This window comes from Gorilla gorilla, chromosome 8 (assembly GCF_029281585.2).
Source record: "Gorilla gorilla gorilla isolate KB3781 chromosome 8, NHGRI_mGorGor1-v2.1_pri, whole genome shotgun sequence".
NCBI lineage: Eukaryota > Metazoa > Chordata > Mammalia > Primates > Hominidae > Gorilla > Gorilla gorilla.
In genome coordinates, this window is record NC_073232.2 from 127,594,694 (window position 1) to 127,613,212 (window position 18,519).

Genomic DNA, 18,519 nt, shown 5'->3' on the forward strand with positions numbered 1-18,519 from the left:
TATGTAGGAATTCCTACATAAAATTCTTCCAATTTTATGGAGTAGGTTTTATGGAAAGAATTATTAGTATGAATGGGTCTTGGGGTATTAGTTCAATGGGGTGTATTGGTATTGGTTCTAGGTAGATGAAGTAGTGTAGTCTCCATGTAGTTTCTTCAGCTATAATCCACATTAGTGACATAGTAGTGACATTTTCAAGTGTCTTGGTAGCCTTTGCAAAGAGAGTTTGTAGCAGTGGTGATGTGGCTTTGTTGGAGAGTGTGCTCACCTTGCTGTTTCTCAGATTATGGGCATGTGAATACACACAGTGGGTAGGGCAACTTGCATTCTGGCTTGCTGGGGTTGAGGCCATAGGACTGTCACTCTGGGAGCATAGGCATGCAGTCACTTGGCTGACCTGGGGGCTTGCCTGTCAGGAACAACCTATGAGATTGGTTTTCAAGCTTAAGATGTGAGTGTATAGCTGCTCAGTTGGCCTGGAAAAATTTTTTCCAGGGTTGGCCTTTGGGACTGTTTTTCAGGCCCAGGAGACAAGTTGAAGGCTGCTTGGCTGTCCTGGGGGCTTGCTTGCCAGGAACAACCCACAGGGCTATTTCTTAATCCCAGGATGCAGGTGCATTGCTGCTCAGCTGGCTTGGGGGAATATCTGGTGGGAGTGCCTCATGGGGTCGTGTCTCAGGCCCAGGATATGCTTATATGGCTTCCTGGCAAGCCTGTGGGTGTGCCTGCCAGGGGTGGCCTGTAGAGGTGTTTCTCAGGTGCTGGATGTGGACTCATGGCTGCTTGTATTTCATGGAGGCATGCCCAACAGTGGCAGCCTGTGGAACTCTTTCTAGGCCCTGATTGCCAGTGCAAGGCTTTTAGGCAGGCCAAGGGCCTGCCTGGAGAGGTTGCAATGTGGCTGTTTCTCAGGCCCTGAGTGCAGGCATGTAGCCGCTCCTCTGGCCTAGGGGCGTATTAGCTGCACAGAGTCTCAAGGGCCTCTCCTGCTTGCGGGAGGGCATGCAATGGTTTGACTGGCTCGGCTGGCTCAAGGACCACATTGTCCTGTGTGGGACTGCCAGAACATTCCTTTGGCTCAGAAGTGCAGTGGTGGGGATTGGTTTCCCTGCTGTGTAGGACCAGAGTCACAGCCAATCCTGGACCTAGGCTCCATTCAGCTGGGGTTGTGGCATTCAGCCGCCTGTGTGGGCTTGGTGGAACGAAAATGAACTGCAGTACTGGAGAGATGCAGAGGCTACTGGACACTTGAGCAAGGTACACTCCAGAGGTGGCTCTGGTCTCAACATGGCACCATGCTGCAGCATCTTGGCTCAAGGGCTTGAGTAGGGAATGAGAAGTGCACACCTTGTATTCTTAATTGAGGGCAATGCAGCTGAGGGAATTCCTGGCAGCTTCTAAACTGGGCTCAGAGCTTGTAAGGACTGTGGGATTCTTCTGTAGTAACGATTATAGGTGTTTTTGGTAGCAGTGGGGGCTGGTGGGGATCTTCTCCTTACCTATTCCCTATAACACGAAGTCACTGCTGATCCTAAACAGATCCAATCCAGGTGGAGAAGACAGGGCAAAGGCTGGGTGCCTCCACGCTGCCTTTCTGGACTTCCATTCACCACAGGTGCATCTCCACTCCCCCACTGCACTCCAACTCTCTCCCTTCGACACTCCAGTCAAAGCGTAGCTCTTTATTCATTGTCTCAATCCTCTCTTGTGGTAGGGATAAGCACCAGGTGTCTCTAGTCAGACATCTTGCTGACATCACTCCTGAAATTTTTGTATGGACACTCAGTCCACTGTTACTGCCAACCCTAATTTTTGTGATGAAATATATTAATATTAGCATGTATATTTCTCATGAGTATCAGTAATGGATAATCTAATTTCTATCCCCAGTTTCTGTCTATATAGCCAAAGCCCTCTTCCCCATTAATAAAACTGATGAATTAATTATATCCTTTGGCTTTTATAATATTAAAATATTTTGAAGTGGATATTGCAATATGGTACTTCTTGGCCTTAAGTTTTTTTTTATGTCTGGGATTAATAGGGTAAAGAAAAACTATACTAATCATATTTATATGAACAGTTGATTCAGGAAACTACTTTTCTGTGAACTGTAGCTATTTTTCTGTGAAGGATAGACCAGTAGTTATTCATTTGGTATACATTTATTACTTTCAGTGTACTTGGCAATCTACTGCTTTCTGAGATTACAGAGATCAAAAGACAATTGCTGTTCTCAAAGAGCTTAGTGGGGAGAGAAACAAACACAATTCTACTGAAATGTGATAATTGCAATGATAGATGCACACAGGGTGCTATATGAAGATAAAGGGTAGGCATCTAACGAGTAATGTGGACCTAAGAATAATTTCCTAGAGGAGTGCCCTAGCTATGTCTTACAGGATTTGGAGTTGGCCAGCACATGAAAATATTGGTAAAGAGGCCAGAGAAATGCCTAAGTCTTTTCTCTTAACTTGTCTTGAGAGCTACTAGCTTAATGGCTAGAGGATAAGATATATGAGGTAGCATGTAGGAGAGACCTATCAGTTTTATAATATTTTTGAAGAATGTGACAAGGTGTATTTGTAAAGTATTATTTTTAGCATATGGGACAAACAACATAAGTTAAAATCTGTTTATATTCTTGTGATGCCAGGAGCTTTATTTCTTTTACTACAAAAAATAAGGGACAATTACCGTCCGGGCGTGGTGGCTGACGCCTGTAATCCCAGCACTTTGGGAGGCTGAGGCAGGCGGATCACGAGGTCAGGAGTTCGAGACCATCCTGGCTAACACGATGAAACCCCGTGTCTACTAAAAAAAATATAAAAAAATTAGCCGGGCGTGGTGGCGGGTGCCTGTAGTCCCAGCTACTCAGGAGGCCGAGCCAGGAGAATGGCGTGAACCCAGGAGGTGGAACTTGCAGTGAGCCAAGATCAAGATCGCGCCACTGCACTCCAGCCTGGGCAACAGAGTGAGACTCCGTCTTAAAAAAAAAAAAAAAAGGGACAATTACCAATGAACATGTGAAAATTAGTTCTCACTACCACTTATGCAGAGCTTATTATTGGCAGACTCAAATTCCCTGATATTTAGAAAGTACTGATATTTTATATTAGAACTCTTGTTTTCTTTCTTGCTTAAGACATATTATTTTTAGTTCGTACAATATAACCTTGAAATGTGCTTTTTTGAGATTGTATATTTCAAGATTGTTATGTTAGTGTTCACTTTTTCTTCCCTATTATTATAAATAATAATGATTGAACTAATAATTATTTTGAATGTGTGATGAACTTAGACTTGATAAGTTCATCACGCATTCAAAAGTTCCATTTGCTAAGGAATATGATGCTAGCTAGCATGCCCTGTAAATGAAGAATGTTTTGGTTTATCAGAAAGCTGAGCTTCAGCAAGATTTCAAAGGTGGAGACTTCTGCAAGGTGACATTCAATTATGCATATCTTTATATAAAATGAATTCTGAGTCATTACAGTTGTATAAACTGAAGATAAACCTTTTTTGGCGAATAAAGATTGACAAATTCATGCACTTTATAGAGATATCTTGGGTCAAATGATCATTTACTTATCGGAAATGGCTAATGAAATGTTACAGTGATTTATGGTGTGCTGCAGTAAATTTTCGTAATATAGTTATTTATCTTACATAAGATAATGAACTGCCTGTCCAGTTCATTTACTGAGTAATAGTTACTTTAAATGTTTTATCAGCAGCTTCATTTTTCTGTTTTCCTCCTCTTCCTCTCAGATTTTTATCACGATGAGTTAGGGAGTAATATTTCATTTTAAATGACTTGTCTTGACTATAGAGAGTTCAGGGATATAGGCAGAATTGCTGTCATGTGAAACACAGTTGTTAATCTGAAATATCTATGTTGAATTGACTCCTGCTGTTATTATCAAGAGCTGTAAGAATGTTTTAGGTTTTTGCTTATTAAAATATTTTTCAGAATAATATATGAAATATATGCTGATCACAATGTGAAGCAGCATGTGTATTTTTATAATTAGAAACATTATTTATTAAGTACCATCTTTGTTTTAGGCACTGTGCTGATGATGGAAGATAACAATTTTTATTCTAATGAATTTTGTTTAGCAAAATTTACTGATTACCTATTATGTGTACAGTACTTGGGCAATATGAGATCTATTGTCATAACAAGAATTTATAAGATATTTAAATTTTATCCAAGAAACATTTGTTGAGTGTTTACTATGTGAAATTTATTGTATTTGTACTCTGCACACATTTCTAGGTGTGGCTATCTTTTAAGATCTCTAGGACCATATGCACATCATAATTAGAATAAATACTGGATATAAATGTCTTATTTCTATGTTGTTAATGTCTAAGGTGGAGAAACATTTTTCTCTATCCTGGTACTCCATAATGTTAAAAAAAAAAGAACAATGTGGAGTTTTGACATCATTTCACATTGTAATATAATATTGGTAGCTTAGTATTTTGGAAAATAAATCTATTATCATATATATTAAAATAGAGATGTTTATAATATAAAAAAATTTGCAAAGATTAGTAACTTGGATCATGAATATATCATTTTTAAATATAATAAGAACATTTTAAAATTGAGTAATTATTAAGGTTATAAATATGGTAGAGATTTTTATTTCAAGTTAATTTTGAAATACTACAGCATTAAGAATAGTTATGTAGTATTTGTCAATCTTAGTTAAATTTTAGGCACAAGCATCAGATTTTATTACTTTTGTTGTTTTTTGTTAATAAAATTATATGACATAAATTTATCCAAAAATCATATAGAAGTCTAGATTTATTTGTAGCCGTCTGAGCTAAGAGAGAGGCAGTTATTCTTCTGTAAGTCTTTTTGCTAGGTCTTGTTATGAAGTCTTCACTCAGACTCTATATATTGTTTGTCGATTTTATATTCTAGTTTCACATTGCAGATAATGGCAATTTATCTTTAGAGTCTTAATCCTATAACTGATTACATTGATAGTAGTAATAGTAATAGAAGCAGCAGCAGCAATAACAATATGTTAAGTTTTTAAATAATCCTGCCTTATCAGATAGATAATTATATCTCTACTTTATAGAAGAGGAAACTGAGGTTCATGAAGGCTAAATAAATTATTCCAATCATGTAGCTAAATATAAAACCTGTGTTTTAAAAACAGTGTTCTATTCTACATCATTCTTCAAAATATGCCATAATTGTTAATTATTCTTAGTACTAAAACTCATTAGAAAGGCAGTTTTATATATTTTCAAATATAATTTTTAATGATAATGAACTATTTGCTAAGGAATATGCCATATTTTTACATCTAACTTTCTTTGAATGCCCCTTTTCGTGTTGTTTACAGAAAGTATCACCTTGGGTAGGCTTGCGCAAGATCAATATATCCTATTGGGGATGGGAAGACATGTCTCCTTTTACAAACACAACACTACAGTGGCTTCCTGGCGAACCCAATGATTCTGGGTTTTGTGCGTATCTGGAAAGGGCTGCAGTGGCAGGCTTAAAAGCTAATCCTTGTACATCTATGGCAAATGGCCTTGTCTGTGAAAAACCTGTTGGTAAGTAGTCCAGTAAATTAGCATTCCTTTAAAAGTATGTTTCCCACCCATCTTCTCATTCCTTCCTTCTAGGGTGTAGTCTGATTCTATGATATTTATGTAAATTTTATTTTTATACACATTCTTCCCCACTTACTATTAGTGATCTCAGCATTAACTTGTGAAAATAACATATTATTATTTTATGCAAACTTTGTTGGTTCAAATAGTGAGGTTATGAACATATGGTTGTAGTTACTTATAATATAACAATAATCTATTCTTAATTCATTAATGTCTTTTACTTTTATCATGATAGTGTTTGGGAAGAAGATTTGCTTTTAAGATTAATGGCTAATTGGGACTCCTTTTACTCTTGTAGACATATTTCAGTTATCAAGTAAAAAGAAACATTTTTGTTACATCTTCTGAAATGGATTTTTGTTAAGTAAGAAAGGAATATTGAATTCTTTTCTTTTAAATCTTATATTTTTATCATGGTAAAATGTACTTAAAATTTACCATTTTAACCATTGTAAATGTATTTTAATGCCAATTCAATGGCATTAAATACTTTGACACTGTTGTGCAAACATCATCACCATTTATCTCCAGAACTTTTTCATTTTGCAAAACTAAAGATCTGTACCCATTAAACAATAACTCTCCATTTCCTCCACCCCACCCCCTACAGTCCCTAGCAACTACTGTTCTACTTTCTGTCTCTATGAATTTACTACTTCAGGTACCTCATATGGTGGAATCATACAGTATATGTGCTTTGTGACTGGCTCATTCCCTTAGCATAATGTCTTTAGGGTTTAACCAAGTTGTGGGATGTATGAGAATTTCCTTCCTTTTTAAGGTTGACCAATATTACATTATATGTAAATACTACATTTTGTTCATCCATTCATTTATCAATGGATACTTGCGTTGCTTCTACCTTTTTGCTATTGTGAGTAATGCTGCTATGAATGTGGGTGTATGAATACCTGTTCAGCTTCTTGCTTTCACTTCTTTGGTGTATATATATATAGCCAGAAGCAGAATTACAAAATAATGTGGCAATTCTGTTTTTCACATTCCCAACAGCAGTGCACAAAGGTTTCAATTTCTCTCCATCCTTGCCAATATTTATTTCCTATTATTTTTAAATAACAGCCATCTTAAAGGCTGTGATAAATATTGTATCTTGTGTAATATTTTATGATAAGCTGTATTTTTATTCTTTGTTTATATCAAAGACATGTTCACTTATGGGACATTTACTTTGTAAGATGTGGAATGCTATGGAAAACATTGTGGCTGGGAAAAAATTGTGGCTGGGAAAATAAACAGTGCTGGTATACAAACTAGGTCATAGATTACATTACTGCTTATAATACTTAAAATTATACAACTTTATATACTTTGTAAAGAATTAAAAATTTCAAAGGAGTTATAGATTTTCGAATTTAATAAAAATTTTAAGAAGTATTGATATCTTTGTTTTTATTTACCTCATCATATTATAATGCCACAGGTGGCTTAATTGAAACATGCCCTGAACAGCAAAGCAAAGAAAACCCATACAATTGTGTTAACATGAAGTTAAAAATGAAATTATTGTGTGTTTATTTATTCCAGTTAGTCCAAATCAAAATGCGAGGCCGTGCAAAAAGCCATGCTCTCTGAGGACATCATGTTCCAACTGTACAAGCAATGGCATGGAGTGTATGTGGTGCAGCAGTACGAAACGATGTGTTGACTCTAATGCCTATATCATCTCTTTTCCATATGGACAATGTCTAGAGTGGCAAACTGCCACCTGCTCCCGTAAGTATTTATCTAGAGTGACTTTTCACTTGACAACAACGTAAATTACTTTTCTGTGATGTAAAGAAGAATTAAATATTTGAAGAAGTTTCAAAAAATGAGAAAAAAATTGTTACGGCTACTTTTGAAACCAACTGGTACTGTTAACCTCTGATTTTTATTATATCATCATTTTGCATGCCACTAAGTATCTTACCCTAAATATTAACATATTGCCACATATGTACAGCCTCTTTTCCCTGAACTGTGTGTATGTTGCAGACAGTATAACACTTCATGAGAGTGTTCACCTCAAACATCACAGATTGCTTTGGTGAGCCTTTTTAGTATCTTTTAATCTAGTGCAATTCCCATATCTTTTCCTTATATGACTTTGATATTTTTGGATAACCTATACCAATTGTTTTGGAGGTTTCTCAATTTGGATTTGTCTAATTTTTCCCTCATGATTAGATTCAGGAAAGCATTTTGGGGCAAGAATATTTTATCAATGTTGGTATATCTGCTACAAGTATAGAATGCACAGTCTTGAAATCACATAGAGTTACGTCAGCAGGGCAGTACTGGGCTTGCTATGAGTTATACTTCAGGAGAAAGATTTTGCCCCTTGCTGATCTCTCATGTTTTCTAAGGACTATAGGATAAGGCTGCACCTGAATGAATGTTTAATACTGGGTACTATGTGGTGAGAGTGGCCTTGCTTACAAACACAAATGGCGTCAGAATATAGCTGCCAAGGGAATTGCATAATGCTACTGGGAGCACTTGTTAGCCTTGTAGGAACTTAAGACCATGTGAAACTCTTTCTGCTTGGGAGAAGAAAGTGCCAATCTTAGCTAGCTTCCTCATAGCAGAGAATATGGTTTATCTTTCCACAATCCACTCTTTGACACTGATGCTCATCAAAAATATGCCTTTTCACCTGAATTAATTGGTATGTTCAGATTTGGAACAAAAAAGTAGAAAGTTTTATTTACTCCTGCTGCTCTCATGACCTGTTTCTCAATGTTGGTTGCATTCATTCATATCCCACTCATTGGTATCTGTCCCTCTTGTAATTAATCCAGACTTTATGTCCTTTTTTTTTTGAATAATATAGTTTTCAGGGGCCCAGTAGTTACCATTCTACCACCATAGAAAGCTGCAGAATCACCTGAGATAAAGTTGGTATCCAGGTTTTTTTTTTTTTTTTTTTGAGATGGAGTCTCACTCTGTGGCCCAGGCTGGAGTGCAGTGGCCTAATTTCAGCTCACTGCAACCTCCACCTCCCTGGTTCAAGTGATTCTCTTGCCTTAGCCTCCCAAGTAGCTGGGACTACAGGCATGTGCCACCATGCCCAGCTAATTTTTGTACTTTTTTTAGAGATGGGGTTTCACTGTTGGCCAGGCTGATCTCGAACTCCTGACCTCATGATCCACCCAGCTCGGCCTCCCAAAGTGCTGGGATTACAAGCGTGAGCCACCGCGCCCGGCCGGTATCCAAGTTTATGTCTGTTGAGGATGCTTTGATTTGAACAAAGGAAAATATCAGTTACTTGGTAAAGTCCAAACAGACAAATAAAATCAGAAGTTCTTTTGCTTCTTTTTCAGTTCCCTTCTTCTCAACATCTGAGTGTCCAGGAAGCTCACAAAGAAAAAAGGAGCAAGACTCCTTGGATTTTTTTTTTCTTCCAATACTTTAACCTGCAGTAAACAGGATTTGAAATGAGTGAATCTAATTAACATGTTGGTGTGTTTGATCCAGGTTCCAAAGAAACTGTAGTTACAGTTCAGTCAAAGGAGACAAAATAACAGCCACTTGGAGTCTGGTGTATCTATTAAACTCAGGAATATGTTGTGGTTGAAATGTATTCAATGAGATAGGGAAAGCAACAATTTCCCTCTTTATACAGGAATTCTCTCCAGGGGATCTTTATCCCGATTCTAATTCCTTTATCCTAACAGCCCTAAGTTCTCCACTATCATCATCTCTCTTCTTTTGTCATATTTGAAACTTTTAAAGGTCAAAGGTCCATTTTAGGTTTTTGTATCAGTCCACTGGTTTCCCTCTGACCCTTTCTCTCCAGGAAACAGCCACTTGGAGTTTTCCTAGGAGTGTAGGCCATAACACAGCTTGTTTCTATAACGTTCATAAGTATCTTCAGGACTTTCTTATTAGATCATTGACTTTCTTGCAGTCCCTGCATAGCAGCAGCCACTGGCAGCCTGACTGATGAAAATACAAACAACTATCCCAGCAGCAATATTTATTTTCTGCCCGTCCACTCTTCCTTCCCTCCTTTTGAGCTTTCTTGTTTTTCCTCTGAGAGGCAACCCATTCTAGTTAGCAATTATAGTAATGATATGGCTCCCATGAGTGGAGGAACACCAGGGCTCTTGTCTCACGTTGAATTAGATTAAACAATACGGACACACGTGGAGTGGTTTTAAGGAGCGGAGAGTTTAATAGGCAAGAAAGAAAAGAAAAGGCAGAAGGTTAGCTCTTACAGAGACAGAGGGATGGGGGCTCCACAGCCGAAAGAGGAAACCCCAAGTGTGGTGCATACCAGGCAGGTATATGTAGAGGCTGGAGGAGGGGGTGTCTGATTTGCATAGAGCTTAGGGGATTGGTTTGACCAGGCATTCATTCAGGTAGCCCTTGGAAAAAAACTGGCCTTCCCACCCTAGCCTTTTAATATGCAAATGCAGGGCACCATGATGTTCTACACACATGGGGATATGTGGGACGGCCATTGTCCCAAATACATGTGGGGCAAGGGCAAGAGGACAAAGGTGGGAATCGCCATGTTGAGTGGACCCAGTTTCTAATGGCTTGCATATGCATACTAAAGGTTGCCGGCTTGGCTCTAAGAGCTGGGACTTTTCTGTTAGACAAGAAATACTTTTGGAGGTGTTTTAAAAAGAAATGAAAACTTTCCAAGGACCCCTTTTTTCTCTATCTGCCTAAAATAATTTCTTAATAACTTCTATCACAGTAACTTCATAATTCTGAGATCCCTGTTGGTGGTAAATCTACTATGTTGAAGCCTGTAAGTTTATGGCCCTTGGACAACATGGTCACCCAGTTGATATTAGTCCTTCTTGCTCAGATGAGTCATCTTCCCATTCAGAGGTAGCCACTGCGTAAGGCAATGCACGTAGAGACTTACTGACTTTCTAGGCCTTTCATCACTCTCAGTGGTCCAGTCAAATATGTATTTGGTCCATAGTGGGCACCACTGTTACTTGAAGAGCTAAGGCAAAACAGTAACACAATGCAGGCTAGAATCCCGGCTGCAGCTGTTGTGTTCATTTGTTCCTTCAGGCTCTTGGCATGAAGTGGAGAGGTATGCCTGGGATGGACATGGTTGGATGTATTATGAGTTGAGCTCCCTGTTGATATCCCTTTTTAGGGATTGTGGTAAGGAATGGGGGTGTTGTACCTGATCAAGTGTGCGGCAGTGTGGTGGTTGCAGGCATAAAATGGCCTTTTTGCATAGCAAAACATTTCAAAACTAGGAGCCAGCTGCCCAGGAGAGTTGAATACAAGAGTTGAAGACTTGTGGGGAATGAGACAATGCGCACCTTCTCCTGCCTCGATAGTCATGCTTGTTTCTCGACAAACATTATTGTTCAATGAAAGAAGCTAGACATGAAAGATTACATACTGTTTGACTACATTTAGGTATAAAGTTAAAAAATAGTCAAAACTGCACTGCATTGTTTAGAAATGCGTATTTAGGTGGTAAAACTATAGAGTAAGGCAAAAGTGTATTCTCAAAAATGTCAGCTAGAGGATGTTGCTGGGAGAAGTTTAGGGGTGCTGATTAGGAAATGAAACAGAGGCAATGCTCCACTTCTAGGCTTTGTGCAGGTCTGGAGTGTGTGTTTATAGGAATTTATTAATCTTATATTTTTCTTTATGTAATTGTATATGTGTTATATTTCACAATAAAAGAGGCTAGAAAGTAGGGAAAAACTGGTGTGTGAAAGTCTAAGCTCTTATACTCTTAACAACTTTCTAAAAATTATTTAGAATTAAGCTTATGTTGTCACAAATTTTTCTTATATCCCATTCCTTCTCATTTGTTCTACTTTTTTGTTTTTTTACAGTTTTTTTTGGTGGTATAACACACATAACATAAATTTTACCATTTTAACCATTGGTAAATAATCTTTAGTAATTTCTTTCAAATAAATTGTGACATAAACTTTTGAGTCTTTGCATGTCTAAAAGTGTACTTTTCATTTTCACTTGAATGATAAAATGGCTAAATGTGGTATTCTAAATAATTTTTTCCTTGGAACCTCTTTAGCATTCAGTGTTGTGGATAAGAATTCCAATGCCAATCTAATTTTCATTCCTTTGTGGAACATCTTTTTTATCCCCCCTTTGGGAGCTTTTAAGATTTTTTTCTTTCTTGTTGGCATTCTAAAATTTTTCATTGTTTTAATTCAGTTTTTCAGTGATTGATGTGGATCTTTAAAATTAATTTTTTTTACAGTTTCTCATTGAATAAAAGGATTTTTAGATTTTTTAGATTTTCTCATTGGCTCTTTAAATCTGAAGAGTAGTTTGTTTCTTCATCTGCTAAAAATGTTCTGTAATGTCTTAAAATACATGTTTTCTTCTCTTTACTCTTGTTGCAAATATTAAAATAGTTGCCGGAACTTCTAGATATATCTTAATATTTCTTAACTCTATTTGCATTTTTTGTATTTTTGTTTGCTAATATTTAGCTATTTTTCTTTTTATAATCCTTTACTTGAGACTTTTTATTTAGTTGAAATAAGTTTTTTGAGAACACTGTAATTATACAGTGCAAATATAAAAATTGTTGTAACTCATTTTTTTTTGAGAAGGTTAATGAAACATAATTCACTATTTTAACACAGGTATGAATTAAATTCTACCACTGACAAATCAAATAATGATAACTAAATACCGCTGGTGGGATTGTCAGCTAGGCAAGCATAAGTCAGGTCTTCAGGTCTGCCATTGTCTCTCTTGTTTTTGATCTTTTGCTTCTTTTGTTTTCTTGATTATTATAGAGGCTTCATTGTCTACTTCTACCATTTGTTCCTTGAGCAGATAGTCTAGTTTGCTATTTTTTCTCCTCTATAGTTCCTTTCTCTGTTCTGTTGTCATGTTCGCCTTTCCTGAAGCTGTGTATAGATCATTTGTGCTGATAATGTCCAATACTACTCTAACAGTTATTTCTATTTCACAGGGTTTTTTTGTTTGTTTTTGTTTTTTTGAGACAGGGTCTCGCTCTGTCACCCAGGCTGGAGTGCAGTGGCACAATCTTGGCCCAGTGCAATCTCCGCCTTCTGGGTTGAAGCAATTCTCCTGCTGCAGCCTCCTGAGTAGCTGGGACTACAGGTGCCTGCCCCATGCCTGGCTGATTTTTGTGTTTTTAGTAGAGACGGGGTTTCACCATGTTGGCCAGGCTGGTCTTGAACTCCTGACTTCAAGTAATCTGCCTACCTTGGCCTCCCAACATGCTGGGATTACAGGTGTGAGCTACTGCGCCCGGCCTCCACAGGTTTTTTATTATACACCCTGTGTGTCATTGTGGGGAAGAAGGGCATTGAACATTGCCTCAAGGAGACTTTGTATTTCTGAAAGAAGTAGTCACCTGGCAGTGATCCACTGTTTGTGAATAATGAACTCCTTCATTATGTTTAATTTTTCCCGTGTTTTTAACCAACAGACATTTGTAGAGTAGTGAAGAAATGCCAGGAAGTACAATAGGGACTAGGAGTAAAATGAGATTCTTGTTCAAAACACAAGTTAAAAGTAGCTGAGTGTTACTCTTTCATAGGTGTCAGCTTCTTGGCAACGGTTTTAGTGTGCTTTTGACTTTAACTTTATGACTTTTCAGGATAAATTATATATATTTACATTATCGTTTTCTACTACACGTCTATTCATTTAACATTTGAGTCTTTAAAATATTTTTATACTTATCAACAAAACTTTGTATTGGAAGTGGTCTTTAGTTGCCTTCAGAAAGTTGCCTCAATGTTCATTTGAGGTTTACTAGTAAATAGAAATTAAGGGAAACTTTTCTTTGGAAATGAGAAACAAATAGGATTTTGCAATATTCTCCAGTATTTTTCAGTCATAATATTGTGATATCATTGTTTAAAATTCACGAATTGAAGAGAGGAAATGTTTTTTAAGATAATTTTTGACTAATGGTTTCTGAGAAAGCTTTGCTAATAATTGGCATTATTAATAATTGATATATTTTGGGTAGTCAGATATTCTACTTGTGAAAATGAATTCCAGGGCAATGTTTAAGGAAATAATAGGAGATTTAGTCCCAAATGTATAAAGGTTCAAATGAAAATTCAATTAAATTGATATAGTAAAAATAGAATAATACACAACTTGAGGATAAGGTGTTATCTCACAAATCTGTATTTTTTTCAGTATTTGTAAGTTTATGTGTTCAATTTAAACACTTCAACAATTAAGGAAGGTAATCATTTTTAAAATTTGATGACAATTTCTTACAGATTGATTTTTTAATATTCTTACCCATTTGAAAAACCATATTGAATATTTTACAACTTGATCTTTTGAAAAGCCAAAAATAAACAGGATTGCTCCAATTAACCATATTTCATACAAGTCCTTATACTACACATAACTTTAGGAACAATAGCATAGCCTGCATAAGGTTTCTCGTATATTATTTTCTATAAGAAAGAGGAGAAAAATTAGCATATGTCAGTTTTTGAGTCCCTACTAAATATTAATTAATTTTCTGTTAATTATTTAGCAATGCATGTTGCTTTCTACTCTTGAACAAAAACAAAATCAACATTACCTCATTTAATGTTTTTATATCTGAAACGAAATCCAAGAGAATTAGAATGTTATTCTGAACTTGACATTTTTGAACTTATTATTAAAGGCTAAAACCTAATAGATAAGCAGAACTAGAGGATTAATAGTTTCTCATTGTCAGTACAGAAAACCCAGGATTCTATATGTAACCTAAGATTTCCCCAGCTGTTTGGAAGCATGAATAAGAATGTTATGTTGAGAATAGTTCAGATTTAATGTGTCCATAATGCATCTTAAGATATTTTAATGATTATCTTTTCTATTTTTTGATTTTGAAATTTTAGTCCTGTAAGGACTATTTTTTAAATTAAATTAAATTTTTAAAATTTCAATGGCTTTAGGGGTACAATTGGTTTGTAGTTATATGGATGAATTGTATACTGGTGAAGTCTGAGATTTTAGTGCACCTGTCACCTGAGTAGTGTACGTTGTACCCAATGTATAGTTTTTTAAATCCCTCATCTCCCTCCTTTGCTCTTCTGAGTCTTCAGTGTCAGTTATACCACTCTGTATGCCTCTGTGAACCCATAGCTTAGCTCTCACTTATAAGTGACAACACATACTATTTGTTTTTCCATTCTTGAGTTATTTCACTTAGAACAATGCTGTTGGCTCCATCCAAGTTGCTGCAAAAGACATTATTTTCTTCTTTTTAATGGCTCAGTAATATTCCCTGGTGTATGTATAACACATTTTCTTTATCCACATGTCACTAGATTGTCACTTAGGTTGGTTCCATATCTTTGCAGTTGTGAGTTGTGCTGTGATAAACACATGTATGCGGGTGTCTTTTTGATATAATGACTTATTTTCCTTTGGGTAGATATCCAGTAGTAGGATTACTGGATCGAATGGTAGATCTACTTTTAGTTTTTCAGGAAACCTTCATACTGTTTTTCATAGAGGTTGTGATAATTTACATTACCACCAGCAGTGTTTAAGCTTTCCCTTTTCACCATATCCATGCCAACGTCTATTGTTTTTTGACTTTTTAATAATGTCCGTTTTGTCTGGAGTAAGGTGATATCTCATTGTGGTTTAAATTTACATTTCCCTGGTGATTAATGATGTGGAACATTTTTCACTTTTGTTGGCCATTTGTGTATCATCTTTTGACAAATACCTATTCATGTCATTTGTCTACTTTTCAATGGGATTATTTGTTTTCTTCTTGTTGATATGTTTGAGTTCCTTGTAGATTCTGGATATTAGTCCTTTGTCAGATGCATAGTTTGCAAATATTTTCTCCTGTCTTGTGGGTTGTCTGTTTATTTGGATAATTATCTATTTTGCTGTGTAGAAGCTTTTGAGTTTAATTAGGTTCCTTTTATGTATTTTTGTTTTTGTTGCATTTGATTTTGGGGTCTTAGTCATAAATTGCTTATGCCAAAGTCCAGAAGAGTTTTCCTGAGGTTTCTTCCAGAATTTTTATGGTTTCAGGTGTTAGATTTAAATCTTTAATCCATCTTGAGTTGATTTTTGTATATGGTGAGAGATATAGATTCAGTTTCATTCTTCTACATGTGTTGATCCAGCTATCCCAGCACCATTTATTGAATAGGGTGTCCTTTCCTCAATTTATGTTTCTGTATAATTTGCCAAAAAATCAGTTGGTTGTAAGTAATTGGCTTTATATCTGGGTTCTCTATTCTGTTCCATTTTTCTGTGTATCCCCATTTTTCTATGTATCTACTTTTATACAAGTACTATGATGTTTTGATTACTATAGTCTTATAGTATAATTTGAAGTCAGGTAATATGATGCCTCCAGATTTGTTATTTTTACTTAGGATTGGTTTGGCTATTTAGGCTCTTTTTTGGTTCTATATGAATTTTAGGATTATTTTTTCTAATTCTGTGAGAAGTGATGTTGGTGATTTGACTGGAAGTGCATTGAACCTGCAGATTGTTTTGGGCAGTATGATTATTCTCATGATATCAGTTCTTCCAACCCCTGGGCGTGGGATGTGTTTCCATTTGTTTTTGTCATCTATGGTTTCTTTCAGCAGTGTTTTGTAGTTCTCCTTGTAGGGATAGTTTACCTCCTTGGTTGAGTATATTCCTAGGTATTTTATTTTTGCAGCTGTTGTAAAAGGGGTTGAGTACTTGATTTGATTCTCAGGTTGGTCATTTTTGGTGTATAGCAGTGCTACTGATCGGTGTACATTGTTTTTGTAACCTTAGACTTTACTGAATTGATTTATCAAATCTAGGAGTCTTTTGGAGGGCTCTTTAGGGTTTTCTAGGTATACAATCGTATCAAAGTCTTTAGGGTTTTCTAGGTATACAGTATAAAATCACTTCATAGTCTTTACGGTTTTCTAGGTATACAATCATATCATTGGCAAAAAAGGGTAGTTTGACTTCCTTGTTTCCTATTTGGATGCCCTTTATTTCTTTCTCTTGCCTGATTGATCTGGGTAGGATTTCCGGTACTATATTAAATAGAAGTGATGAAAGTGGGCCTACCTGTCTTCTTCTAGTACTTAGAGGTAATGCGTTCAACATTTCCCCATTCACTGTTATGTTTGCTGTGGGTTTGTCATATATGGCTTTTATTATTTTGTGGAATGTTCCTTCTCTGCCTAGTTTGTTGAGGGTTTTTAATTATAAAGATATGCTGGATTTTAATGAATGCCTTTCCTGTAATTATTTGAGATTATCATATCACTTTTGTTTGTAATTCATTTTATATGATGAATCATATTTATTGACTTGCATATGTTGAACCATCCCTGGGATGAAACCTACTTGATCATGATGAATTATCTTTTTGATGTGCCACTGGATTCAGCTTGCTAGTATTTTGTTGAGGATTTTTTCATTTATGTTCATCAGGGATATTAGTCTGTAGTTTTCTTATGTTCTTCCCTGACTTTGCTGTCAGTGTGATACTGGCTTCATAGAATGAGTTAGGAAAAATTTCCTATTTCTCAGTCTTTTGCAACAGTTTCAGTAGGATTGGTACCAATTCTTTGAATATCTAGTATAATTCGGCTGTGAATCCCCTGGCCCTTGACTTTTTTTGGCTGGCAAATTGGTATTACTGATTCAGTCCCGCTGCTTGTTATTGATGTGTTCAGGATTTTGATTTCTTCCTGATTTGAGCTAGGAGAGTTGTATGTTTCCAGGAATTTTTCCATTTCCACTAGATTTTCTAGGTTGTATGCATAGAAGTGTTCAGAGTTGTCTCAAATGATCTTTTGTATTTCTGTGATGTTGTTTGTAATGTCTCCATTTTCATTTCTAATTAAACTTATTTGAATCCTCTCTTCTTTGTTAATCTAGCTAATGGTCTATCAATTTTATCTTTTCAAAAAGACTAGTTTTCATTTCATTGGTCTTTTGTATTTTGTTGGTTTCAATTTTATTTAGTTCTACTCTGAGATTTGTTATTTATTTTATTCTGCTGGCTTTGGATTTGGTTTGTTCTTGTTTCTCTAGTTCTTTGAGATGTGACATTAGGTTGTCAGTGTGTGATCTTTCAGACTTTTTGATGCAGGCATTTAGTACTATAAACTTTTAGCACCACTTTTGCTATATTCAAGGTTTAGATAACTTATGTCACAGTTATTGTTCTTTTTGCAGAATTTAAAACTTTCCATCTTGATTTAATTGTTAACCCCAAAATCGTTCAGGAGCAGATTGTTAAATTTTCATGTATTTACATAGTTTTGAAGGTTCCTTTTGGAATTGATTTCTAGTTTCATTCTACTGTGGTCTGAGAAGATACTTGATATGATTTAGATTTTTTTTTTTTTTTTTTGAGACAGAGTCTCCCTCTGTGGCCCAGGCTGGAGTGCCGTGGCACAATCTTGGCTCACTGCAACCTCCACCTCCCGGATTCAAGCAATTCTCCTGCCTCAGCCTCCCGAGTAGCTGGGATTACAGGCACATGCCAGCATACCTGGCTACTTTTTGTATTTTTAGTAGAAACCGGTTTCACCATGTTGGTCAGGCTGGTCTCAAACTCCTGACCTCATGATCCACCTGCCTTGGCCTCCCAAAGTGCTGGGATTACAGGCGTGAGCCACTGCGCCCAGCCGATTTTGATTTTTTAGAACTTATTGAGACTTGTTTTGTGGCCTGTCATATGGTCTATCTTGGAAAATGTTCCATGTGCTGATGAGAAGATTGCATATTCTGCAGTTCTTGGGTAGAATGTTCTGTTAATATCTGTTAAGTCCATTTGTTCTAGAGTGTAATTTAAGTCCAGTGTTTCTTTGATGACTTTCTGCTTTGATGATCTGTCTAGTGGAGTGTTGAAGTCCTCCACCATTATTGTGCTGCTGTCTA

General features: G+C 36.3%; 1 protein-coding gene across 4 annotated transcripts in view; it reads left to right on the forward strand.

The window, feature by feature from the left end:
* ATRNL1 (attractin like 1) overlaps positions 1–18,519 on the forward strand; it is an 853,221-nt gene that overhangs the window by 202,519 nt on the left and 632,183 nt on the right. For all 4 annotated transcript variants that reach the window (XM_019035499.4, XM_055353888.2, XM_055353889.2 and 1 more), the window contains exons 16-17: positions 5,376–5,589; positions 7,198–7,386. In XM_019035499.4, the coding sequence (XP_018891044.1) occupies positions 5,376–5,589; positions 7,198–7,386 (403 nt within the window). The remainder of the gene's footprint in view (positions 1–5,375; positions 5,590–7,197; positions 7,387–18,519) is intronic.